Source organism: Mytilus edulis, chromosome 4 (assembly GCF_963676685.1).
Source record: "Mytilus edulis chromosome 4, xbMytEdul2.2, whole genome shotgun sequence".
Classification (NCBI taxonomy): Eukaryota; Metazoa; Mollusca; class Bivalvia; order Mytilida; family Mytilidae; genus Mytilus; species Mytilus edulis.
In genome coordinates, this window is record NC_092347.1 from 31,539,143 (window position 1) to 31,566,331 (window position 27,189).

The following is a 27,189-nucleotide window of genomic DNA, read 5'->3' on the forward strand; positions in this document are numbered from 1 at the left end:
TAATTCTAGAAATTTTTGGCTTATCAGAGGTGTACATCCTTAATATGCAAAGATAATTGAACTAATTGTTCTTGCATACTTTGCAAAATTGAACAAAGGACTTTCACACTTTATCTAATTATTCATTACATGAGTACTCACCACTAATTATTCATTACATGAGTACTCACCACTAAACATTCAGACATGTAGTTGAAGATGGAAACCAAAACTGGTACGATCTCTCCTCTAATGGCTGAATAAGGCAGAGTAAAGGACAAAAAGAAAGGTTGAAAAGCTGTTATACCAGTCACTGAAGACACACCCACTCCTACATCCAGGTTTGTACATAGGGAGTTACCAACCCACTCTGTGATTGTGTGGGGAATAGTTGACTTGACATTCACTTCACCTTCATCTCTGAAAAAACAAACATAGTTCATAAGTCATGGATCATTTTTTTAAATGTTTTACACAAATGATCGACTTTTATTAATAATGTCCAAAATTTAACAACCACTACAAGAATTGTAATAACACTTTCAAATCTTATATGGCTTCAACACCAGTTCTCTCTCAGCAAAACTAACAAAAATAAAAGATGGGCATTGCCAATACTTTTATGAAGATTAAAAATAATAGTTATGATCAAGGTTTATCTTATACTGTGGATTCATTCATTTTCGTTGGATACCAATTTTTGTGGAATTCATGGTTTCAGGTTAACCACAGATATAAATGTTAAAAGAATTGCATATTTGTCGTTGGTTTGTATGCAGACTTTGGCAAAACCTTGAAATTAAATATCCAAGAAAGTGAAGGTTTTCAGCATCCACTACAATTGGTACCCATAAGAATAAATGACTCTACAGTAGTTTAAAAGCATTTAAATAAATTTGATCAATCCAATGATTTCAAACTGTGTTTACCAAGTAAAAAAGGCATAATTGTGCCAATCTTGACTCAAGGCAACTTTCAGACATTGGACTAACTTTGAAGACCCTATCAATTTTCTAGACGTCGTTTTGATTTGTGTCGTCAGGTTGCTGTCTCATTTATGTATACCACAAACCTTCTATAATTTCTCATCAGCTGACATACCCAATCACATAAATGTTCCATAACCAAGTCTCAGGGAAGTTCTTTCTCAGTCCAATTTGATTTTGTTGTGATGGTGGTACATTTTCAACCCCTTGGCCCCCTTCTATTGGATTATAACCTTGTGGACCAGGGACTGGAGCATCTAGAACGAGAAATGCTTCCATGGTAACAGATTTGAAAAAATATTTATAACCCAAAGTGACCCAATTTGACCTTGCATTTGTGAAAACCAATGAATTTCTTGTACCTGGAAGTGAAACTGAAATCTTAAATTAATGTCCTCTGTTAGGGAAAAATAAATCATCCGCAAGTTGTTATTAATTCATCAAAAGCTGGATTAAATAAGGGAAGTTCAATTTGCATTTAGAACGGAGAACTGAGAGAGAACTGTGCTCTTATTTCACAATAAAATTTAACACACCAAATTTTAAAACAACTTATTTCCACAGACACCTTTTTTCACATTTAGCTGTTTTTAGTTGACTTCACAGCAGTTTATTTTCTGGAGTGTAGCAACTATGGTTAATGTATTCAAATGAGAAATATCCAATTTTCATTATTTTCAGTATTCAACATTTGCATTATTATGACTATTTTTCCTAAGTGTGAAAAAAAGAAATGTTTGCAGAAAAAGTTCGTTTTCTGTATTGATTTTAAGATACAAATTTGTGTGTTTCAATAAATAACTACATTGTATTATAAGTTTCTGTGTTATTCTAATAAAAATAAGTAAGCAAAGAATCTTTAATCAGAACAAAATTTCTATAAGCATTGTTACACAATATATTTATTACATAACTTTTAAGCTGAAAAATCGATGAAATACAAGCTTAGTTCAAGTGGCTGGCTGCAGTGACATATTTTAACAGTACCAACTCATTGTGTTAAAATCTCTTGGCCAAGCATTGTCCTCAATAAGACCAAACATCTGTTCATCCTCACGGTCATAAAACTTTCGAACATGATTTTTGTACTCAGACTCGAAAATCAACCAATCAAATTGCTGGATTTCATGTTTCGAGCACGATTTTTGTGCTCAGAGCACTGAGCAAAGTTTTATGCCTTCAAGGCCTGGTATGTATTTACAGGTCAACAATTTCCATGGGAAAAAAATGAAAAACCTCAATTTGGATCACAATGAGATGATGTGTCAGCTGGCTCCAGATGATCAGTTGATAAGTTAGCAGACAATCATGTTGGTTCATCATGAATTATCATTTCACATGAGGCAGAAGATACAAAGGACAATAAGTTGAAGAAAAACAGATAACAACAGGACAAAAAAAAAGAGAAAAACTACAAAACGAATAGAAAAGTCTGTAAACAATGATAAAACACTACATCGAGATGATGTATTGCCCTTGAATGAGGTATACAGTGAGAACTTCTGTGAAGGAGTAGAGCTACTAACCCCAACAAACTGCCTTGTAAAGGTTTTTTTTAACTTCTATTATCAGAGGTAATGGAAATTGTATATTTTGCTAATTTTATTTTTCATTAAATACATAAGGTGAACTGCATTTCTGTTTCATATTTATAACCAGATGCTCCGCAGGGCGCAGCTTTATACGACCGCAGAGGTTGAACCCTGAACGGTTGGGGCAAGTATGGACACAACATTCAAGCTGGATTCAGCTCTAAATTTGGATTGTGATTAAATAGTTGACACAGCATAGCTTTCTGACACAGAATGAATGTGGTCTAATGAACTTAAAAAAAAATTTTTTGCTTTTGAGCAATTCACTTCTTTTTATTTATGAAATCTGAAATGAAAAAAATTGACCCCCCAATTTTTTTTTCACATCCCCCTTTCCCTTATTTCAAAACTGATCTCAATTCAAATTTCTAATGAAGTTTGCAACAATAACTACTCATTTAAATACATCATAAAATATTAAAATGTAAAAAAGTGCTTGTTATCACTGAATGGTAAAGATTGTTTTAATCTATCAGTTGGTAGTAAAAGTGAATATACATTGTATATTGTATAAAACAATGATTTAAGTTGATTCAACTACTATTCTGGACAAAGAAAGATAACTCCAATTGAAATCCAATTGGAATTTCTTGCTATTGCACAATATTGTGCAATTAGATATTTCTTGCTATTGTGCAATACTGTGCAATTGAAAATATTTGCTATTGCACAATACTGTGCAATTGAAAATTTCTTGCTATTGCACAATACTGTGCAATTGAAGATTTCTTGCTATTGCTGAATACTGTGCAATTGAAAATTTCTTGCTATTGCACAATACTTAATATAATACTTTTGGATCCTGATTTGGACCAACTTGAAAACTGGGCCCATAATCAAAAATCTAAGTACATGTTTAGATTCAGCATATCAAAGAGGCCCAAGAATTCAATTTTTGTTAAAATCAAACTTAGTTTAATTTTGGACCCTTTGGACTTTAATGTAGACCAATTTTAAAATGTGACCAAAAATTAAGAATCTACATACACAGACAGATTTGGCATATCAAAGAACCTCAATTATTCAATTTTTGATGAAATCAAACAAAGTTTAATTTTGGACCCCGATTTGGACCAACTTGAAAACTGGGCCAATAATAAAAAATCTAAGTACATTTTTAGATTCAGCATATCAAAGAACCCCAAGGATTCAATTTTTGTTAAAATCAAACTAAGTTTAATTTTGGACCCTTTGGACCTTAATGTAGACCAATTTGAAAACGTGACCAAAAATTAAGAATCTACATACACAGTTAGATTCGGCATATCAAAGAACCCCAATTATTCAATTTTTGATGAAATCAAACAAAGTTTTATTTTGGACCCTTTGGGCTCTTTATTCCTAAACTGTTGGGACCAAAACTCCCAAAATCTATACCAACCTTCCTTTTATGGTCATAAACCTTATGTTGAAATTTCATAGATTTCTATTTACTTATACTAAAGTTATGGTGCGAAAACCAAGAAAAATGCTTATTTGGGTCCCTTTTTGGCCCCTAATTCCTAAACTGTTGGGACCTAAACTCCCCAAATCAATACCAACCTTCCTTTTGTGGTCATAAACATTGTGTTTAAATTTTATTGATTTCTATTTACCTAAACTAAAGTTATTGTGCGAAAACCAAGAATAATGCTTATTTGGGCCCTTTTTGGCCCCTAATTCCTAAAATGTTGGGACCAAAACTCCCAAAATCAATCCCAACCTTCCTTTTGTGGTCGTAAACCTTGTGTTAAAATTTCATAGATTTCTATTCACTTTTAATAAAGTTAGAGTGCGAAAACTAAAAGTATTCGGACGACAACGACGCAGATGACGACGCCAACGTGACAGCAATATACGACGAAAAATTTTTCAAATTTTGCGGTCGTATAAAAATATCATCCTGAAGTAGGAATTTATTTCATATGACTTTTTTTCTAAAAATTGATCAATCATTTCATGATTTTAAAAATGGGGCCACCCCTTGTACATTGAAATTCTGGTTGAAAAGTTAAGAATATTGTATATAAAGAATATTTTAGCGTATTTTATAGGGATGAGGGATAGCGCTAATGGGTGGTAAATAAGAATTCAAGTATGTGTAATTAAAATTCAAGTATTAAAATGTGGGTGGTATTTAAAATTCAAGAATATGTAGGTGGTAAATTAAAATTCAAGTAAATGTATGTTGTAAATTGGAACTAAATTCTAAGTAGTTAAAGTTGTAATTAGAATTCAAGAAAATATTTTTACCTGAAAATAACTTTGAATGAAACAATGCAAAAATTTCAAAGTGAAAAAAACTATGAAGACGGTCACTAGCTGGCCCATATAATCTCCTTTGTAATACGACTTGCAAAGGCTAATACAACTGCACACTGAAAATCATTGACCTAACAAGAGTAGTTCATCAGCTTAAACAGAAGTAATCACAAAACTTTAACTTGAAACTTGCACTATCATTTTCTATGTTCAGTGGACCGTGAAGTTAGGGTCAAAACTCTTATTTTGGCATTAAAATTAGAAAGATCATATCATAGAGCACATGTGTACTAAGTTTCAAGTTGATTGGACTTCAACTTCATCAAAAACTTTAACCTGAAGTGGGACAGCAGATGCACAGACAAACGAACAGACGGACGGACGGACAAACAGACGTACAGACCAGAAAACATAATGCCCCTCCACTATGGTAGGTGGGGCATAAAAAAAACTAACACATTTAAACTATGCAAATGTTTTTAAATAAATGAATAGAACATGACTGAGGAACAAATAATTGCCATGGGAATGAGATTTGCCAATAATAACACAACTGTATTGTTCTACCACTAGATATTCTCCATAAACTGATCTAATCACAAACTGATACATTGTTGACACAGTCTTCACAGACAAAGCATGCCTCAGTCCAGCTTTTTTTACTTTGTCAAAGCAAAACTGAACGTTTAAAATACAGATTTAGTAGGCTCAACTTTAAGTTAAATGGTTGTTCTCTTATCAGATGATTCACATTATCAAAATTAAAACCACAAAACTGTCAAATTATATGGACATATTTCAGGTTTATGAAAATTGGCCTCTACCATAAGAAGATTTTTTTTTGGCAATAAAACATAAATTAATAACAGTGCCAAACAGAAATGTTAAATTTTCTGGATTTATTCCAGGTTTCTGAAAATTCACCTCTTTATAACACTATAAGACAGTATTTATTTTAAATTAAACCTAAATTAAGAACAGTGTCAAAGAGAGCATCACTTTGAGTCTGACAAGCATTTCTAAACAATGTTTATCTTATTCAACAATCGAAGAAGGAGGACCAATAGGCAGCTTTAAAGTTTCTTAGAAAGAAGAATGTGTCCATAGTACACAGATGCTCCACTTATACTATCATTTTCTATGTTCAGTGGACCCTGAAATTGGGGTCAAAACTTTCAAGTTGATTGGACTTCATCAAAATCTTTTACCTAAAATGGGACAGAAAAACAAATAGATTGACCGACAAAAGAAAGAACAGACGCACAGACCGAAAAAACATAAGTACTCTTTGTATGTTTAAATCTTAGACCTGTCAGAGAGAGTTAAACAATAGAAGAGAGAACAAAATTACCCAACAAGATGTAGTTCCCAGAGCCAAGTCTCAGGAAACTGGCTTCGGACCTCTGTAGTCTTTGAAGAGTCATCTCTTCCAGATTCTAATGAAGACTCTGTAGTAGTTTTATACATTATTTCGGTGGTTGTCACCTTTTTTATTCCCTTTCTCATCATTGGCCTGCGATCTGTTTGAACTCGTTGATCTGAAGAGAAAAGTGCAGACAAAATTACCCTATCATGTAAATACTCCACAGCCATGTTTCAGGAAAGTGACTCCTTACAGCATCTGATGAATCTATCTGTTCTGTTGTTACACTTTCCTTTCTAGCAATATTAGGTTGTACCAGGACACTTTCCCCATCCTCATATATTTCAGCTGAAGAAAAAAGATATAAATTATTACCCAATCAAATGAAGATCCCAAAGCCAAGTCTCTGGAAAGAGAGTTCTAACTTCTGGGGAGTCTGGTCTTGGACTAGGGTTCACAGATGTTTTCATTTCAACATCAACACTCTCATCAATAGCTACAGAACCTCTAACACCAACTGGCTGTCTAGCACCACCAACAGCTGAAAAAAATACACACTAGTATTTTGATTCTAGAGTAAGTACATTGAAATTTAAATTATTTATTTAACAATTTAAAAATACAAACCTGAAGCAGATAACAAACAAGAATGTGTCCATAGTACACGGATGCCCCATCCGCACTATCATTTTCTATGTTCAGTGGACCGTGAAATTGAGGTATTTAACATCTCTAACTTGGCATTAAAATTAGAAAGATCATATCATAGGGATCATGTGTACTAAGTTTCAAGTTGATTTGACTTCAACTACATCAAAAACTACCTCAACCCAAAACTTTAACCTGAAGCGGGACATACGAACAGACAAACCAACGGACAAACAAACGAACCAACAAACGGACATACGAACAGACAAACCAACGGACAAACAAACGAACCAACAAACAGACCAGAAAACATAATGCCCATAAATTAGGCATAAAATTCATTTTCTAATACTGCATTAATGCAAAAAATGAAATATTTTTCTTCCAACAACAATCAGCATTATTTGTATCTTGCACACATAAACAAGAAAGTGTTCATAGATGACAGGTGTCCTACCTCCCATAATCATTTTCTATGTTAGTGGACCAAGAAATTGGTGTCAAAACTCTAATTTAGCATTAACATTAGAAATATCATATCATTGAAGACATTTGTACTAAATTACAAGTTGTTTGGAATTCAATTTATCAAACACTACCTTGATCGAAATCCAGACAGACAGATGAACAGACACACAAACCAAAATACAAAATGCCCCATGGTTGATACCTGTCAACTGACCTGTATTTCGAGGATTTCTTAAATACCTGCTGGGTGGTTGTATAACCTATGAATTCTGAACAAGGTGCTCCCCAGGGCGCAGCTTTATACGACCACAGAGGTCGATCTCTGAACAGTTGGGGAAGGTATGGACAAAACATTTAAGCGTGATACAGCTCTGAATTTGGATTGTGATCAAATTTTTGACATTATATGGGTTTTTTACACAAAACAAATGTCAAGATTTTACAAATCAATTAAAGATTTCTTCTTCAAACTTATTTAAATCTAAAATTAAATAGTTGACACAGCATAGGTTTCTGACACAGAATGAATGTGGTCTAATGAACTTAAAAATTTTGTTGCCTTTGAGCAATTCACTATGCTGTTGAATATCAATCCTGTCAAAAAAATGTTTGAAGAAATTTTCTTTTTATTTATGAAATCTGAAATGAGAACAAGTATGGACACAACTTTTAAGCTAAAAATATTTTAGATAAGATAAGGAAAAAAAAACTTCATCAGCAACATTTTATATTGGCAAATTTTCAATGAAGTTATTTACATAAAGTTATTGGCAAATAAAAATAGAAAATGACATCATAGTCATGTCTGGCAAATGTCCAACATACATTATCTAAAAACATTTTAGATAAGATAAGGAAAAAAAGCTTCATCAGCAACATTTTATATTGGCAAATTTCCAATGAAGTTATTTACATAAAGTTATTGGCAAATAAAAATAGAAAATAACATCATAGTCATGTCTGGCAAATTTCCAACATATATTATCAACTACTATTCTATACAAAGAAAGATAAATCCAATTGAAAATTAATTGCTATTGCACAATATTGTGCAATTAGATATTTCTTGCTATTGTGCAATACTGTGCAATTGAAAATTTCTTGCTATTGCACAAAACTTGATATGGAATCCTGATTTGGACCAACTTGAAAACTGGGCCCATAATCAAAAATCAAAGTACATGTTTAAATAAAGCATATCAAATAAGCCCAATAATTTAATTTTTGTTAAAATCAAACTTAGTTTAATTTTGGACCCTTTGGACCTTAATGTAGACCAATTTGAAAACTGGACCAAAAATTAAGAATCTACATACACAGCTAGATTTGGCATATAAAGAACCATTTATTCAATTGTTGATGAAATCAAACAAAGTTTAATTTTGGACCCCCATTTGGACCAACTTGAAAACTAGGCCAATAATTAAAAATCTAAGTACATTTTTAAATTCAGCATATCAAAGAACCCTAAGGATTCAATTTTTGTTAAAATCAAACAAAGTTTAATTTTGGACCCTTTGGACCTTAATGTAGACCAATTTGAAAACTGGACCAAAAATTAAGAATCTACATACACAGCTAGATTTGGCATATAAAGAACCATTTATTCAATTGTTGATGAAATCAAACAAAGTTTAATTTTGGACCCCCATTTGGACCAACTTGAAAACTAGGCCAATAATTAAAAATCTAAGTACATTTTTAAATTCAGCATATCAAAGAACCCTAAGGATTCAATTTTTGTTAAAATCAAACAAAGTTTAATTTTGGACCCTTTGGACCTTAATGTAGACCAATTTGAAAACGGGACCAAAAATTAAGAATCTACATACATAGTTAGATTTGGCATATCAAAGAACCCCAATTATTCAATTTTTGATGAAATCACACAAAGTTCAATTTTGGACCCTTTGGGCCCCTTATTCCTAAACTGTTGGGACCAAAACTCCCAAAATCAAACCCAACCTTCCTTTTTGATCATAAACCTTGTGTTTAAATTTCATAGATTTCTATTTACTTATACTAAAGTTATTGTGCGAAAACCAAAAATAATGCTTATTTGGGCCCCTTTTTGGCCCCTAATTCATAAAATGTTGTGACCTCAACTCCAAAAATCAATCCCAACCTTCGTTTTGTGGTCATAAACCTTGTGTTTAAATTTCATTGATTTCTATTTACTTATACTAAAGTTATTGTGCGAAAACCAAGAATAATGCTTATTTGGGCCCTTTTTTGGCCCTTAATTCCTAAACTGTTGGAACCAAAACTCCCAAAATCAATCCCAACCGTCCTTTTGTGGTTATAAACCTTGTGTCAAAATTTCATAGATTTCTATTCACTTAAACTAAAGTTATAGTGCGAAAACCAAGAAAAAGCTTATTTGGGCCCTTTTTGGCCCCTAATTCCTAAAATGTTGGGACCAAAACTCCCAAAATCAATCCCAACCTTCCTTTTGTGGTCATAAACCTTGTGTTAAAATTTCATTGATTTCTATTCACTTTTACTAAAGTTAGAGTGCGAAAACTAAAAGTATTCGGACGACGACGACGACTCAGGACGACGACGCCAACGTGATAGCAATATACGACCAAAAAATTAAAATTTTTGCGGTCGTATAAAAATGACATGTTTTCACATTAACTTTCGGATTCCTGAGACTTTAGACCAATTTCATAAGTGATTTTTCTACAATAAAGCTTACATTATTTATTCTTAAGTTTAAAAATGCCATGAGTAAATTGGGATATACCATTTTCATGCCTGTAATACACCTTATCGCTATTTGTCCGCCATTACTGGATATCACACAGTTTCCCGTAAAATGTTGACGTCATAAAACAAAATATCTGACGCCACAATGGAAAAGTGAGTCAAAAGTTCAAGCGGCCGGGTCAGCCGGGATTTGCGATAAGGTGTATGTAGGTCATTTAGACACACTAAAGTGTAAATAAACTGTGTGTTTATCAACTGATAAAATATTCAATAGTTTTTTGTTGGTTGAAATGTGATGGGATTATGCAGCACATATATCCCTTCACCAGTTAACTGGCTTCAGTTTTGATTATAGACTAGGATAGAGACTAAATGTGTACAAACCTGACAACTAACTATGTTGTAGAAAATGTGATCATCAATTCATCAAAAATATATACACAGAGAACAATATATTTCACATTACAGATGCATTAATCCAAATTTACATCCATTCATTACGGTCTCAATAGAAGAATTTCCCGCGGAAATGTCATGTGATATAAACATGGAATTGTCCACATCGATACAGGTGAAATACGTAGAATAATAATTGTGGACACAGCAATAAGATCAGATATAAGACCCTCATGAGCTCGGTGTTAAGTAAAAACAAGAATGTGTCCTCAGTACACGAATGCCCCACTCGCACATCATTTTCTATGTTCAGTGGACCGTGAAATTAGGGTAAAATCTCTAATTTGGCATTAAAATTAGAAAGATCATATCATAGGGAACATGTGTACCAAGTTTGAAGTCGATTGGACTTCAACTTCATCAAAAACTACCTTGACCAAAAACTTTAACCTGAAGCGGGACAGACGGACGAACGAACGAATGGACGCACAGACCAGAAAACATAATGCCCCTCTACTATCGTAGGTGGGGCATAAAAAAGAAAAAATCAATTATTTAATAAATTTGCTCGAATAACCTTGAAGTTAAAACTAATAAAAATTTGCGTGTATCGAGTGAACCCCCTACATAAAATAATACTGTGTTCTTGACGACTTCCCACCGCGATGAATGATGGAAATAATATTTTACTATATAGTATGTTAATAATGGTTTGAAATGCTTGGAATATTAACACTGACATGTAAAAATATTGGTTCAGAAGGATGTATTTTTTTATTTTTGACTTGAAGCTGTAAATATCAAACAGTTTAATCAGTCATATACTGTTTCAACATAAAAAATACTTACAATAATACACAGGTCTATGTTCCTGCAATTTACAGGGTCTTGTCTGTAATGTCAGGTCTGTAAATACTACTAAATTCATTTTCTGAAATAGATACCATTAAATTTAATGAAGTTGACATGCAAAAATATGTTTGTGTTGATTGAATGCTGTGCATTAGGTTAATAAACAGTTGCGCCATGAGCACATGATACGCCCGTCGTCTTGTGTGTGAATATTATGCAATAATCATAAATAGTTTCTGACATAAGGTGCGACATGTGAAAACCACCTTTTTTTTTTACGAAAAGCTCAATAACTCTAAAATAAAATTTTGAATCATCGTGAAAAATTTTATAGATCTTTAGATTAATATATAAACTAACAAGTGTGTAAAATTTTAAGCAATAATCATAAATCTTTTTTAAGATATGGCACAACATGTGAACCACCCCCCCTGTTTTAGTTACAAAGTCCTGTAACTCAAAAAGATTTAATCTTATTTTCACCAAAACGTATACAGATCGTTTGACCATCATAAGAAACAACTATGCTAAGTTTCATGAAACTTGGATAAGTCGTTCTCAAGTTGCAGGTGTGACATGTTTACGCCGGACAGACAGAGGAACGAACGGACAGAGGGACGCCGGACATTTATATACCATAATACATCCTGTCAAAATTTTGACAGGCGTATAAAAACAATGGTTTTATTGAACAGATCCTTTATACTGAGTGTCTTTAGAATGGGTCGGGACTTAAGATTCTTATGTTTAAACCAGTGATATTGTTAGCTATTTTCAAAACTACCTCTACCCTTTTTTATTGGGAAAATATGCGTAATTTTCATCAAATTGGGAAAATTAGAATAAGCCATGAATTTGACTGAAACTTCAATTTACAGACCCCTTTCAAGAGTCAAACCCTGCTTTGAAATAAGACCCCTTTTTGTCAGTAATGATACATAAATACACCCTCAAATCAGCAGATATAGTAATTTTAGACATGAAAAATGTTTAAATGAGTGTTTTTCAGTTTGTATTAATGAACAATTACTACTGAGACTGCACTGTTTGGGAATAATTTTAAGCCGTTTTTTTTCAAATTGGGATTCTTCCCCAGGGGAAAAAGCCTTTATTGTCCACTATTTTAAGGCAAACAATTTCACTGTAAACAAATAACTCTTTGTAACAATAACTCTTAACAATACTTAAATGACAGTGATTTAGACACTTCTCAGAGATGCTTTAATCTAACAAGAAATGTAGGCCTAAGATTCCCAAATGGGTATATTATCAAGGGGCATAACTCCCATAGACAAAAGTTGTTTTGATTTTGTAATTTTCTGAAACAATGCTGATAGACATTTGCTATAAATTTTTTAACATGATAAGGAATATAGGCCATAGAGCACCAATATGGAAGGATGCAGGCATGATAGACTCACAGACACCAAGTTTTTCTCTCTGTCCCCCAGATCCACATTTCAGTGGGGAAGGAAAAAAATACACGGGAAGATGTACTTGTTTATAACATGTAAGTTTACTACTAAAGTTACTTCAGTGGCGGATCCAGAAATTTTCATAAGTGGGAGCCCACTAACTGCCGAAGAGGGGCCCGCTCCGGCCATACTTCAGTGATTCCCTTTATAATCAACCAAAATTTTCCCAGAAAAGGGGACTAATCAGGGTAAAATTTTAACCAATTTGACGCTAACGTTAGCAAAAAATAACTGTTTGACCCTAGCAATAAAAGTCGTTCCTATCAAACCAAAGAGCCAAAAATTTCATGTACATTTACAACGAAACCTTTCTTGCCTGCCTGTGCATCTTTAGTTTGAATAAAACCAACACGACTTACCCTGAAGGCCTGTATAGCATCAACGCTGTCTGACTCGTAACTTCTGTAGTTGTAATTGAATATATCTCCTATAAAAGAAATTATGGTTTGATTTCTATGTGCATGATGCATGTTTGTGAAATACCTTTTATAAGATACATGTCAGAGGATATCTTTGCCAGAAGGAGTTGCACTGTAACCTGGGTTTAAATGCAAAGATGTAATTATGAAATGGAATAGAGTAGGTCCAGTAAGACCCCTTTTTGGCCCCAAAATATTACAGTTTTACAAAATTGTTCGAATTTCAGGGGTGTGGAAATATTTGTTGTGAGCACTTGTCCCCGGGCAAGTGAAACCTAAAATTTTACTTGTTTACATATCTACATCATAGACTGGTTTGATGAAAACAAGGATGTCCCTTGTCGCCCATTTTGTTCAACTTGTATATTATTGATTCAGTAACATTTCTTAAGTCCTTTGACTGCGCAATAGTAATATGTGATGAAGAACTGTGTACTGTTCATGTGTTATATGCTGATGATGTTGTTATAATAACAAACAATGAAATAGAGCTACATCTTTTGATAAATGCTTTATCTTCATGACAATCAATGCAAACAAGATTCACATTGTACATTTTAGACCACCATCTATACCTAGACTAGTGGTTTATAACACAGATGCACATTGCAATAAATAAATTAAAAAAATCTACAGTACATGCATAAACTAATAAGCATAGTTTACACCACTACAAATCATTAAATAAAAATATATACCAGCTACATATAAATTTTCATCATAATGTGTCTTCTCATCGCAGTAATTTTTATCATCCTGCCAGTAAGATGTGTACATGTAGGGTTCCTTAAATCTACCAAAAATCTGCAAAATCAAAAATTATCATATACTGTTATAAAGAATTGTACACGAAGGGATCTTAAATTTGATGCATATATATAGGTAGATGGCTGAACATTAAGGAACTGATAGCATATGATCAAGCATTAGAAATAGCTGATTGAAATGTATAATGGTTATAAAGTGTGATAATCTCCAAGGTGAGATAAACACCAAAGATCAATCTGTTATTGGTTGATATGTTTCATTAATGGATTTTTTTATGGAGTTATCTGACAGGCGTCACTAGTGCAGCAGTAACTATGTACCTTTCTTCAGCACTTTTCCATCTAGATTTTTGGAGTGGTTCACAGCAATTAATTTTCAGCATTTTGTGAGGTGATTTGTTGACTGAAAAATTTTGGATTAGTCTGTGGTATTATCTTCTTTTCAAATATGTTTTGTTTTTTGTTTTTTTTTGTGTTTTTTTGGGGGGGGGGATGGGGGTGCCTTCAATGTTTTTAACTATTTTTAATGAAATTACTTTTAACTAATTCTTCAACAAAAGATTAAATATACATAAAAATAATCAAATTAAAGGGAATTCATACAAAATACTGTAAATTCAGAAATTTTTGCACGACTTATTGTAAATTTTGAACAATGAATAAAATTCAAAATTACTATTGACATTTTCTCAAAGTTTTAAATCCCAGTTTCTGTTTTTCACAACTATCCAGTCGCAGTTCTCCCAATAATAAAAACATCGTAAACATTTATGAAATTACAGTACTTGAAAAGATCTGCAATTGCAGATTTATACTAATATTAGAAAAAAGTTAAAACAAACCTGATCTGGGGTAATTTGATGGTTTCCTGCTAGTAAATTTATACTTTTGTCCACTACACCAACAGAGCAAAGGGAACCAGGAGCAGCCTTTAAGTTAACATTCACTTCATTTCCAGGGTAAACTGTATCCTGGTCAAATTTCATTTCTACCTAATTGAGAAGATAAACAATGGATGTTATATATTTAACTATCATAGATTGCACATAAAGTGACAGGTCAAGAATATAATCACATCATGACATGCTAATAAAATTATTTGTTTGAATAAAAAAATTAATTGCTTCGCCAAGCGCAGCTGGATATGACTGCACAGGTCCAACCCTGAATGGTTGGGGCAAAAACAGGACACAATATTTGTGTTTAATACAGGTCTGAATTAAGACTGTAATTAAATATTTGACACATAATAGGTTTCTGACACAGATTAACTGTATTCTAAGATCTTAGAATTGGTAGTAGGATTTGAATTTATATTCAATTGTTTTTGCATTTGTGCAAATCAATAGACTATGCTGCAGCGAATTGCCACCCCCTCCTTTTATTTTCAAAATTAAAGGATTTTTCTTTTTAATTTCATAAATCTGAAATCAGAAAAAATTGACCTCTACCCACAATTTCTTTTTTTTGTGGATTAAGGAAAACTTGTATGTTCCTGGATATTTAGTTTTGTGGTTTTGCCAAAGTCTGCAGACAAGCCCATTGAAGATTTAATTTTGTGGTTCACCTGTACACACCAACAAATATTAATACACTCCAACAAATATCAATCTGCAGTATACCAAAACTTCTTATTTTCATATTAACCAACCTTGTTATCAAAACAGTTCTCCACACTGAATTCTAACGTAGCAGCTACTGTCTCATCATCTTCTCTGACATAGTATATCAATAACTCAGCTTTAGGACCCATGTTAGCAGTTATAGGAATACTGATCTTTACTTTAGCAACGTGAGTAGATTGTATAATATCTTTACTGTCTGAAAAATAAAATAACCACATTATATAACATAGTGGGAAGGAGTGAAGTGTAGTTTATTACAAATGAACTCATTTTCCTTTCACCCATCAATGTAGGAAACTTGAGGATTTATTTAAGTTTAGTAGCATACATGGTTTTAATTTTTCAGTTAACATGAAAGAAATAAAACTTCATGTTTATATATTACTAAACAATTCAGACAACTGAGCTATAAAGAAGCCATATTTTTCTTTGAACAGATGTCAATTTATACCAATATTGATGCTGTGTCTAAATTACAGTCTTCAGTCATGTATTGTCCACAGTCTTTTTCACTCCAAAATTTAAACTGTCAAGCAGGGATGTGGATAAAAGAGTACTTTAAGCAAGATATAGGAGTTGTTTTCACAAATTCTATAGGGCACCCTTATTTCATTTCAAAACTATTAATTTACCTAATCCAAATTTTTGTTAAAAATTCAATATTAACTGAAAACTATCAAAATCATATGCTTGTTTACATAATTTATCACTTCTTTTCATAGTGATGCTTAAATTTAACTCAAATCCACTTGTTATCAACAACAAATAAGAAGTGCTACAACTGAATTATAATAACAGTAAATTAACAATTTTACCATCTGGATAACACTGTCTCTCGTAGAAGTCTACTCCTTCTTTCTCAGCAGTGAGGTAATTCTGGTAAAATAGTTCACAGGTTCCACCATTATGATAATTAAATCCCAGACACTTATTTGCTTTATCACATGCCCTGGCACAGCTATCCATATCTCCTGTATTGGATGCAGTCATCATGTCACCAGGTAAAACACTTGCACTGGTATTAAAATTTGGTCTAAACTGTTTGGTACATATTTCATGTATTTCCTCTTCAGTTTCTAAACAAAAATTTCAAAAATAATATTTAGCTATTTAATAAGGCTTAATAGACATTTATAATGAGTTGTGAAGACATTTCTGTAAAACTTAAATGAAAAAGTTTTGGTTATAATGAATTATGAAAATTTATAACACAATACATTAAGTTTGAAGTGTCTATGTTTGTGAGTAAATGTCCAAGTACATGCAAAGTACAGTGTGTATGTCTGAAAAGTTGTAATGTACAGTGTTTATATGTGTGAGTTAATGAATTGTACAGTGAATATGAGAGTGAGTTAATGTATTGTACAGTGTCTATGAGAGTGAGTTAATGAATTGTACAGTGTCTATGAGAGTGAGTTAATGTATTGTACAGTAAATATATGTGTGATGTTTTAATGTACAGTGCATTTAATATATCGTGAGTACATGTAAAGTACAAGGTCTATGTGTGAAAAGTTGTAATGTACAGTGTTTATATGTGTGAGTTAATGAATTGTACAATGAATATACGTGTGAAGTTTTAATGTACAGTGCATTTAATATATCGTGAGTACATGTAAAGTACAGTGTCTATGTGTGAAAAGTTGTAATGTACAGTGTCTATGTGCTAGTACATGTAATGTACAGTGTCTATGTGCTAGTACATGTAATGTAACAATGTCTATGTGTTTGCATCTGTTATTTGTAATCAATACCCAAGTATGTGTAAGGATCTGAAAAAATAGGATACTTCCTTCAAATGTTAAGAATTTATTGAGTCATTTTCTAAAGAATGTACAGACCTTTGTTCTCAGGACATAGAGTGTCATAGGAGTCTAACATCATAGATACACTTTGTATTTCTGTAGATTCTTTACAGTCATTCCAATAGGGCTCAATACAGGTCTTCAGATCAGTAAATTTCCTTAAAAAAAAAAAAAAAAAAAGATTGTTAATATTTTTCTTTTTTAAGTCATATGAAACTTCAGATTAAAAAAAAAAAAAAAAGGAGGCCGAATGTTTTATATACTTGAATGGCTAAGTTTTACTATAAAACAAGTATACATGAATTTTCCTGTAAACAAAAATCCTTAATGTTATCAAAATCTTCATTAATGTATACTTCTATGGAATTAAAATTGCTTTCCATACACTAATCCCCAGATATTTTCCCATATGCATTGCCTTAACTACGTGACTTGTTAAAACTTCAGCCACTGTTTAATACAACAGACAATTATAAAACAACTGTTGAGAAAAATTTTATTTAACTAATGAGAAAGAAATGAAGATATACAAAAAAAATCAAGCTACATTAATTCATTTGTTTGCCACAAACTCTAGTGCTCTGTGTTGATTGTTTATCAATGTCTCAATCCCGTAAATTAAGCAACACACTTGAAAGTTTATTAGCTTACTATCAACAATCATTGAATGAAATATTATTATTCATGCATGCATTGGTTTAATAAATTTGAAAACATTGAAATTATAAGAAACTCATTTTATTATAACCCCAAATTTCCCAAATAAAATCTTGGTATTCTGCTTAATACATTGCTTTAACTGAGGACTCTTCACCAACAATGATAGTTTCATATATATTCTATTACCCTCTAATAGACAACTCATTTAAACAGTATGGGACTTTACTTCAGTGGTCATACACCCTACTCTCCCCCCCCCCCAAACTAAATATTTGCAATTCATGAAAATTTCAATTAATCTATAATTAATATGTATGGGAAGCTCTTATTTTTTTAAAACAGTTACTGGTCTAACATGTAAGTTTAAAAAGCAGCATAGTTCAGAACAAAATTTCAGAATTATCTAGCAAACAAAAAAAGAAAAGTTCATTGGAAAAACAAATGTCCAGTCATAAAGAAACTTACTTGCAAATCTGAAGCATAGAATTCCCTTCTAATTTAATCATTGGTTCCATACATTTTGACAATTCAACCATTTCACATTTACTTTCTGTCAATAAAAAAACATGATTGCTAAAGTAATGGTCAACTTAAAGATTAAAAATACTCAAGATGTGAACAGGAGATGCTGAATTGAATCATATATTTAGATTTAAAAAAAATCTTGCATCTTTTTGGGGATATCAATCCAGGAAAGTGGAAGGATATCATGTTTATTGGACTGGTGCGGCCTAGTAAGAACAGCAAACAGAAAGTAGAAAACAAATGTATAGGCTTCAAGGTTACGTAACTTTTTGTTCTTCGTGGCATGACCCACTTTTTTTTCTCGATTAAATCACAATTTCACATTAGTACATACATGATATAAACATGAAGTTTTTTTTTCTATGTAGCATTTTTTATTTTTTTTATTTTCCAGCATCAGCTGTTTTGCATGTAAGCCTATGGAGCAGTCCATTACAAGACTGCAACCTTAATACTTTTAAGATCATGGGCAGGACTTGATACTCCAAAATATAAGGTAATGATGTCATGTATAAGTGCAGCAACATCACCTGTTCAAGTCCATCTACATCCTTTTATCAATGAAATATATGCGACTTCATTGATACTACCAAAACAACTAACCCAACTTAAATGGCATTTTATTTTTTGGTACAGACTTTATCAGCTCGAATATCTAGGCCTGTCACTACAAATTTTGCACATGTTATACAATTCATTACATTGTTTGGTGGTTAAAAAACCCATTTGATATTTGCTTGAGGGGTTAATAGAAATTGATAATGCAAATAAAAAACTTTATCACACAATTACATAAAAAATGGTGGGTAAAAACCCCAATTTGTGAATTCTTATCTGGAGCCCTCGTGAATAATTTATATTTTACCGTGTGGTTTGTATGACAAAACTGAGTAATAAATATTAAATACATGGACGATATAATAACCTATACACAACCTAAAACAAAATCAACTTACTACACATAGAATTGTACATATCTTCTACGGATGCTAAACTAATGAGCTGTTCCTTACAGCTGGTACGATAAGGCTTGATACATTCGTCAAAGGTTTCATATGTCCTACACAAATAAAAAAGATACATTTTAATCATGTATAACCTACTGTGTGTCTCTTGATTCAGTATAAGCTGCTCCTGGATATTTCAAGCTCAGAAAATAAGGTTGACAGTTATTTGGTAGTTGACAGATTGAATGAAAACCTTCAGGTGGAAGACCTTTACAAGGGCATACCTGTCAACTGACCCGTATTCTTTGGGTGTGACCCGAGATTTTCACAATTCTGAGGGATCACCTGGGACACCCGTCGGGTCATTGAATAACCCGAGAATTCCGAAAATGACCCGTTTCACACATATTTCTTAGCCTTGAGATTGATTCCATAAGTAATATTCCTTTGAAATACCGGCAAATTCGTAATTGTTTAATGAAGAAGTTCATCTAGCTGTGTAAACTGTCAAATGAAGTGACCCATTAAGTGCATGGCTTCACTTAACAGCTTTGGTGTCAAACACACTGTTAATTAACACCAATTACCTTAGCTTTAGGTTGTTAATAAATTGCACTGTTGTTTTACAAACAGATTTCTACTAGAGTTACTTCCCCTTTTTTGTCACCATTCAAAATTATTCCTTACATTTCCATTTTTTTGGGGAAAAGATTAAATCTTAAAAAAAATAAAATTCAAATACATATTGAAATATAACTTTTCATTATTTTTATACCTTTATACAATTTTGAAGAAAAAAAGTTGAAAATTATTTTGTACATCTATACTTCCTTTAACTGTATTACTATATTTTATTATAGTATAATTTCACTGAACAAGTTGATTGATTGAATGATTTGGATGATGCGTTTGAATGCTGAATAGCTGGTCTGAAACAGTTTGAAAAACAATATCCTGATGTTTGAGGGTAAAATTAAGAACACAAGACTGTTACACAAATTTATAAAAAATCTATAAAAATGCAATGAAATAATATAATTAATAAGATTTAAAAATTAAATTTTTAGAATTAAAATTTAGTTTTGTAAATTAAATACTCACCTTCATAAATTTAGATATCAGTCCACTCGCTGCATTATTCAACCGGAAACCAGCCAGAAAAAGAAACCATGACCCCGTGACAACCTCTCCCACCTGACACCTGTGTGTCCTAAACCTTCATCATTTATTCCTTAAAATGCTAGGCACTAAAAGGGGGATGAAGGGGAGGAGGGAGGGACCTCTGATTTATGAAGGTGAGTATTTAATTTACAAAACTAAATTTTAATTCTAAAAATTTAATTTTTAAATCTTATTAATTATATTATTTCATTGCATTTTTGATGGGAACAGGTGCCTCCCACAACTGAGAAATTGGATGCCAAAACTCCATCAGATACCACTGGATTGGACGAATGTGTAGACGTCCTAGTGGAATGACGTCCATGATCGAAATCAAGAAACCCACCAGCTGAAGCAATTGACGAGCTGGGACAGATGAAAACTGAGTCAGAGCATTGACTAACTGACATACCTTGACTACCTTCTCTTCTGGAGGAAGCACTAGACCCAAATCTGTCCGAAAATGTTCTCCCAGGAAATTGAAACTCTGACTGGGAATTATCTCTGATTTTTCCCATGAAATCAAAAAACCCAGTCTCAGGAGTAAAAGGATAGACAAATTGGTGTGTTCCTCCAAAAGAGAACGGCAATGATTCTTGATGAGAGAATCGTCTAGGTAGGAATGAATGAGAACTGAGTATGAAGATACGACACCACCGTCTGAAAAATCCTGGTAAAAACTAGGGGTGCAATAGCCAGGCCAAAAGGCATAGCCTTGAAACTGTAAACCTTGTCTGCCCACACCAGTCTCAGGAAATGACGAAACTTGTGAGAAATAGGGATGTGAAAATAGGCGTCCATCAAATCTAGAGAGGTTGTCCAAGTTCCTAAATGAATTGTCGACCTGATAGACCTGTTGGTCTCCATTTTGAAATGTGGGACCACCAGATACTGATTGAGAACAGAAAGATCTAGAACCGGTCTCATTTTCCCGTTCTTCTTGGGTACCAAGAACAGCCGGGAATAAAACCCTAGATGAAAAGGAGGATTTACCTCCTCCAAAACACCCTTCTGAATCAGAATGTTCACTTCGTTTTGTAACAACTGATTCTTTTGAGAATCCTTTGTCACTGACAGATTGATTGGAACAGGAGAAAGAGGAGGCTGTTCCAGAAACTGAAGTTCCAATCCCCTCCGTAAAATCGAAAGTACCCACTTGTCTGAAGTTATCAGAGCCCATTGATCTAGAAAGTGGGACAGCCTGCCCCCCACTGGAAGATGAGGAAGAGGAGAAGTATAATTTTCCTCTTCCAGTGGGGAACGATTCAACGGAGGGGACAACACATCACTTACCCTGCTTCTTTCCCTTAACCACTTTAGCTTTCTTCCCACTTGAATAGTTGGGACGAGAAAAAGCTGGCCTCTTCGTAGACTGTGAAGAAGAAGAAGAGGTAGAAGCCTTGGGTTGATGAGAAGACGAAGAAGAAGAAGGATTATTCATCTGAGTAGTTTTGACAAATCTTTTCCCATCAGTGACCTTCACATCCACCTTGACTACAGGAGGGGCCTTATTCACCTCCTCCTGTAACTGCTCTAAGGAAACAGAGAACAACTTGTCCTTAGACAAAGGAGAACTGACAAGTCTCTGCTGAAGAGCTTCAGAGACAGTTGATTTTTCAAGAATCTCCTGTCTCTTAGCAAGAGTAAAGTTGGCCACAGTACCAAGAAGAAGGAATTGAGACATTCCAAGACTCTTGTCTACCTGAAGCAGCATAGACCTCAAATCTGAAAATTCCTCCCCTTTGTCCTTTAACAGAGACCCAGCTGCTGACAAAAAGTGCTCAGCTGTCTCAAGAACAAAAGTCAAACACCTCAGATTATTCTCTGACTTGACATAAGAAGCTTGAGAAAGTCTGAGGCCATCCAAAGGTTTCGAACCAAGCAAACTAGAAAAAGCCCGGTCACAAGCAGGAGCCGACATACCCAAGGAAGATCCATGGATCTCAAAGTCCTTAGATCTACATCTCCCTGGGTAAGAGGCAGGTCCGAAACCAGAGAACTTACTACCACCAGTTTTGCTAGTGTTAGCAAGATTCTCAGCCAGAGAAGAGTTTACAAAAGACAAAGCAGTTGTAAAGTGCCCAGACTCTGGAAAAGAATAATACCCCTTAGACTCTGGCTTGACTATACCTGAGCAAGCCATGAAATCTGAAGGAGTAGAAGAAACCCTAGGTGGAGACGACATGGGCATATCCGACATATTCCTACGAATAGAATAGACCAGACTCCTAAGGCATTCTGGGTTGCCTGAAGCAGGATCCTTAGGAACGAAAGCATCTCCCTCTGTGCTTACTACACTATCAACATCAGAAATACCATCTTGGTCCTCCAAAAAGTTACCTTCCTGACTTCTAGGGGCCAAAGAAACTGAGTCGTCTTCCAACAACTGTCTAGGAGGTCTGGGAGGATCCTGTGAAGGATCCTGAGACAGACCCCTAGACTCCATAAGATCAAGCCTGTTACCAAATTCCAAAAACTTAGCATTAACAGTAGCTTGTATCTTGTGAATGGAGGTGGTAAGAGTCCTCATCTCATCCTTAAAGGAGGATGACTCTGAAGAGGATCTACCACCAAACCCCTGACCAGACCAAACTGATTGAGCCGAATAAGGATCAAAAGGCTGGGGATAAGGCGGCAAGTTGGGCATTCCCATAGGCATGGGAGGGTATGCAAAATTCATGGGCCACCTAGTCCGAGAAAAGGGGTCACTCCTGATGCCAGCTGGTAGTGTCTCCTGCCTGCTTGTCGTGCAAGCCACAGGAGACGTTGGTATCTCTGCAGGCCTAGTTACGGTATGTGATACCCTGCTAGGCCTAGATAACCTCAACTGACTAGCACCAGGAGTGAAAGGCAAAGTCCTGACAGGAACAGGTTCCGAGTCCTGTTCCAGACCGACACCAGAAACACCTGGAATAAACTCCAAACTTCTATCCCAAAATTCATCTGAATGGGTGGCCGAACGCCAAGGGGACAACAAATTACCATTGGATGTGTGAATTTGACTGTCACTTACCTCTTGGGTACCTGAAGCTGGAATTTTATCCATAATATTCAGATAAAATTAATATAAAATTATCCAAATATACTATAATTATAAACAAAAATATCAATATAAATTACTAAATATATAAATTATCAACTTGTTAAACTGTTTGTGAAAAAATAAACTTTTTCCTCCTCCACAAAAAAACGTGCAGCATGCGTTGTAGAACCGGAAAAAATGATGAAGGTTTAGGACACACAGGTGTCAGGTGGGAGAGGTTGTCACGGGGTCATGGTTTCTTTTTCTGGCTGGTTTCCGGTTGAATAATGCAGCGAGTGGACTGATATCTAAATTTATGAAGGTGAGGTATTTAATGTAATAAAATTACTTAACCAAGTGAACATGCATTGATGTTTTGGTAACTTTGATTTAAATTATAAGAAAAAAGTACCATAAATACTGAAATTCAGCTCGAAAAAAGTTATGACCTGAGATTTGATTCTTCAATGCAGGTCATGACCTGCATTTTCATCGTCACAGGTTGACAGGTATACAAGGGACAGAACTCTTTAAAACATGTGTATGTTAGTGTCCGATGTATAATCTGAGTTTCTAATTAATAAAAGTTATTTAAATCTGGTATCACATCAAATGCCTTAAAATCATTGATACAAATGGATCACCAATAAATAAGAGTTATCTCACATAGCCCAGGTCTAACATGCAATTACACTTTTAAAAGTTCAATTTTTATTCTTAGTTTCTTAACAATCTACAATCTAGTCCTTTGAAAAGATATTTGGGTTTATAATAGAAGTACAAAAAGAAGGTACAAATCTTGTCCCTTGTGTAGATAGATAGTAAAATTCTTGAAATTTTGTTTTCACTACACCTAATCCAGAGTTATGTCTGATATTAAAGGTGCTTTTGTCTACATCAATTTTTCTAAGGTGGATAGTTTGTATCATTACAATCATACCACATTTTTTTGTTGTTGCTAATAACAATTAACCCCCCAAAATTGAAATCCCTAACCAAAATCTGGGTACAATTATAATCTTATTTCTGCATCTTGCTATGCAGACTGCAGTGCTCATTGCTAGAAGCGATATGGTAACCTAGAGTTGCTAACTAACTTCTCCTTCATTTGGACTCTAGTGGAGAGTTGTATCATTGACAATCAAACCTCTTATTTTTACTTTAAGGTGGTTTCAGACACCTTGACTAAAATCAATTTGGCTCGTTTAATTTTCATAAAATTTGGATTTAATATTTACTTTGACCCTTTGACAAAAATATAAAGATTTCAAAAAACTTGAACCATTCACTTTCTCAGAAAAAATCATTGGATATATAGCATTTCGACAAACACTAATTTTGATCATTGAGAAGCTTAATATTTCTTTAACAATACAATGTGATTAAAACGGATAGCAGATTGTACAGAGTTATCTCCCTGTTGTGTTAGGGACCATCTCAATATATATATCACTTACTGGCACATCTCTTTCACATTTCCTGGATTGATTTGGGAGACTGGCATCATACAAGTCTTTACAGCCATCATATCACATGGACTATCTTGCTCTAGAAAAAAGAGGGGAAAAAAACAGGTGAAATACTTGGAAAAAATTATGTTTAGTAGCCCGGTACATCTATGATTAGACACTGCTAAAAGGAATGAATTAACATTGTAAATTACAAAAGTTCATTTAAACTTTTAAAATTCCATTGGACAAACCAAATTTTTAAGTGGATAAAAGGGAGGAGGGGGTACACTTGATATCAATATCTAAAATTTAAACTTGTCATGTGCTATGTGCAGAGCACATTTCTTGCATGAGCAAATTTGGTTGTCCAGTGCAGATATAACAACAACTATATGTTATCTGAAATCTAAACAAGAATGTGTCCACAGTACACGGATGCCCCACTCGCACTATCATTTTCTATGTTTAGTGGTCCGTGAAATTGGAATAAATTCTCTAATTTGGCATTAAAATTAGAATGATCTTATCAAAGGGAACATGTATACTAAGTTTCAAGTTGATTGGACTTCTACTTTATCAAAAACTACCTTGACCAAAAACTTTAACCTGAAATTTGCTCTATCATTTTCTATGTTCAGTGAACCGTAAAATTGGGGTAAAAACTCTAATTTGGCATTCAAATTAGAAAGATCATATCATAGGGCACATGTATACTAAGTTTCAAGTTGATTGGACTTCAACTTTATCAAAAACTACCTTGACTAAAAATGAATGAACGGACGAACGAACGAACAGACGGACGGACGGACAGACCAGAAAATATAATGCCCCTCTACTATCGTAGGTGGGGCATAAAAATAACTATATTATATTTTAATCAAATTCACTTCAGGAATTTATCTTATTTTCTGTTCCCATGCAAACTAGCTATGCATCTTTCTACATTTAATACATACACAAGATTGCAAATTTTGGATGTAAAGGCTTAAAAGATAAATATTTAACTAACTTTATTGCTGATCTCAATAGGTCACTAAGTGGAGACCTATATTCTGTAAATTCAAGAGACAAGAGCATATGCTACATCATCACTGTGCATACACCATATTGAAATTGTTGACAAGTATCAAATAAAAATATTTCTAAGAAATCTCAACATATGTTCATCAATGCCAACAATCATGTCTAGTTTCCACTGTTTTCAATCAGAGCAAAGTTTTGGTACCATATGTAAAATGCTAAGGGCTATTCCAGAAAAAAATGTAGGGGGGGGGGGGGGGGTTGGAAGGCACATTGTATTAATAATACATGGGTGATGGGTATCAGAGCAACTTTTCACACTACAATGCACTATAATTCTCAATTACAAATGTCTAGGTGGCAGATGCTGACAAAAACTGCCTTCCAACCCCCCCCCCCCCCCCCCCATACATTTTTTTTTTGGAATAGCTCAAAGGCAAGTGCAGCCTGATACTACTGCAGAGGTGAAACCCTGAACAGTTGAGCCAAGTTAAGACACAATTTTCAAGCTTGATACTGTCTGAATTTCGATCAAATTTTTAACATAATGCAGCTTTTCGACACAAAATAAATGTGGTGAAAGATCTTGAAAATTTAAAATGGGTTGGAATATTTGTATCAATTTTCTTGCTATTGCACAATACTGTGATATTGTGCTACTGCCAACACTATGTTATTACCCAATACATGTGCTGTGTACAATGATATTTCTTTCTATTGTGCAACACTATGCAATTGAAGATCTCTCGATATTGTGCAGTATCGTGCTATTGCACAATTCTGTGTAATTGAATATTTCTTGCTATTGCATAATACTATACAATTGAAGATTTCTTGTTATTGCGCAAATTTGTGCAATTGATGTTTTCTTGCTTTTACACATTACTGTGCAATTGAAGAATTTTTGCTATTCTGCAATCCTGTGCAATTGAGAATTTCTTGTTATTGTGCAATTGAAGATTTCATGGTATTGCACAATACTGTGCAATTGAAGATTTCATGGTATTGCACAATACTGTGCAATTGAAGATTTCTTGGAATAGTGTAATACTGTGCAATTGAAGATTTCTTGGTA

The 27,189-nt window shown here is 33.7% G+C and overlaps 1 protein-coding gene across 8 annotated transcripts in view; it reads right to left on the bottom strand.

Annotated features, from left to right (window-relative positions):
• Positions 1–27,189, bottom strand: part of LOC139519441 (alpha-2-macroglobulin-like) — a 99,028-nt gene that overhangs the window by 26,165 nt on the left and 45,674 nt on the right. For 3 of the 8 annotated variants that reach the window (XM_071311538.1, XM_071311543.1, XM_071311545.1), the window contains 12 exons: positions 25,101–25,191; positions 19,470–19,573; positions 18,454–18,538; positions 17,365–17,486; positions 16,339–16,599; positions 15,550–15,719; positions 14,741–14,890; positions 13,830–13,935; positions 13,072–13,139; positions 11,235–11,316; positions 6,150–6,336; positions 171–399 (listed from right to left, as the gene is read on the bottom strand). In XM_071311538.1, the coding sequence (XP_071167639.1) occupies positions 171–399; positions 6,150–6,336; positions 11,235–11,316; positions 13,072–13,139; positions 13,830–13,935; positions 14,741–14,890; positions 15,550–15,719; positions 16,339–16,599; positions 17,365–17,486; positions 18,454–18,538; positions 19,470–19,573; positions 25,101–25,191 (1,655 nt within the window). Of the gene's footprint in view, positions 1–170; positions 400–1,080; positions 1,223–6,149; positions 6,337–6,364; positions 6,510–6,536; positions 6,703–11,234; positions 11,317–13,071; positions 13,140–13,829; positions 13,936–14,740; positions 14,891–15,549; positions 15,720–16,338; positions 16,600–17,364; positions 17,487–18,453; positions 18,539–19,469; positions 19,574–25,100; positions 25,192–27,189 lie in introns of all 8 variants that reach the window. The other 5 variants (XM_071311541.1, XM_071311540.1, XM_071311539.1 and 2 more) reach the window with 3 other exon arrangements.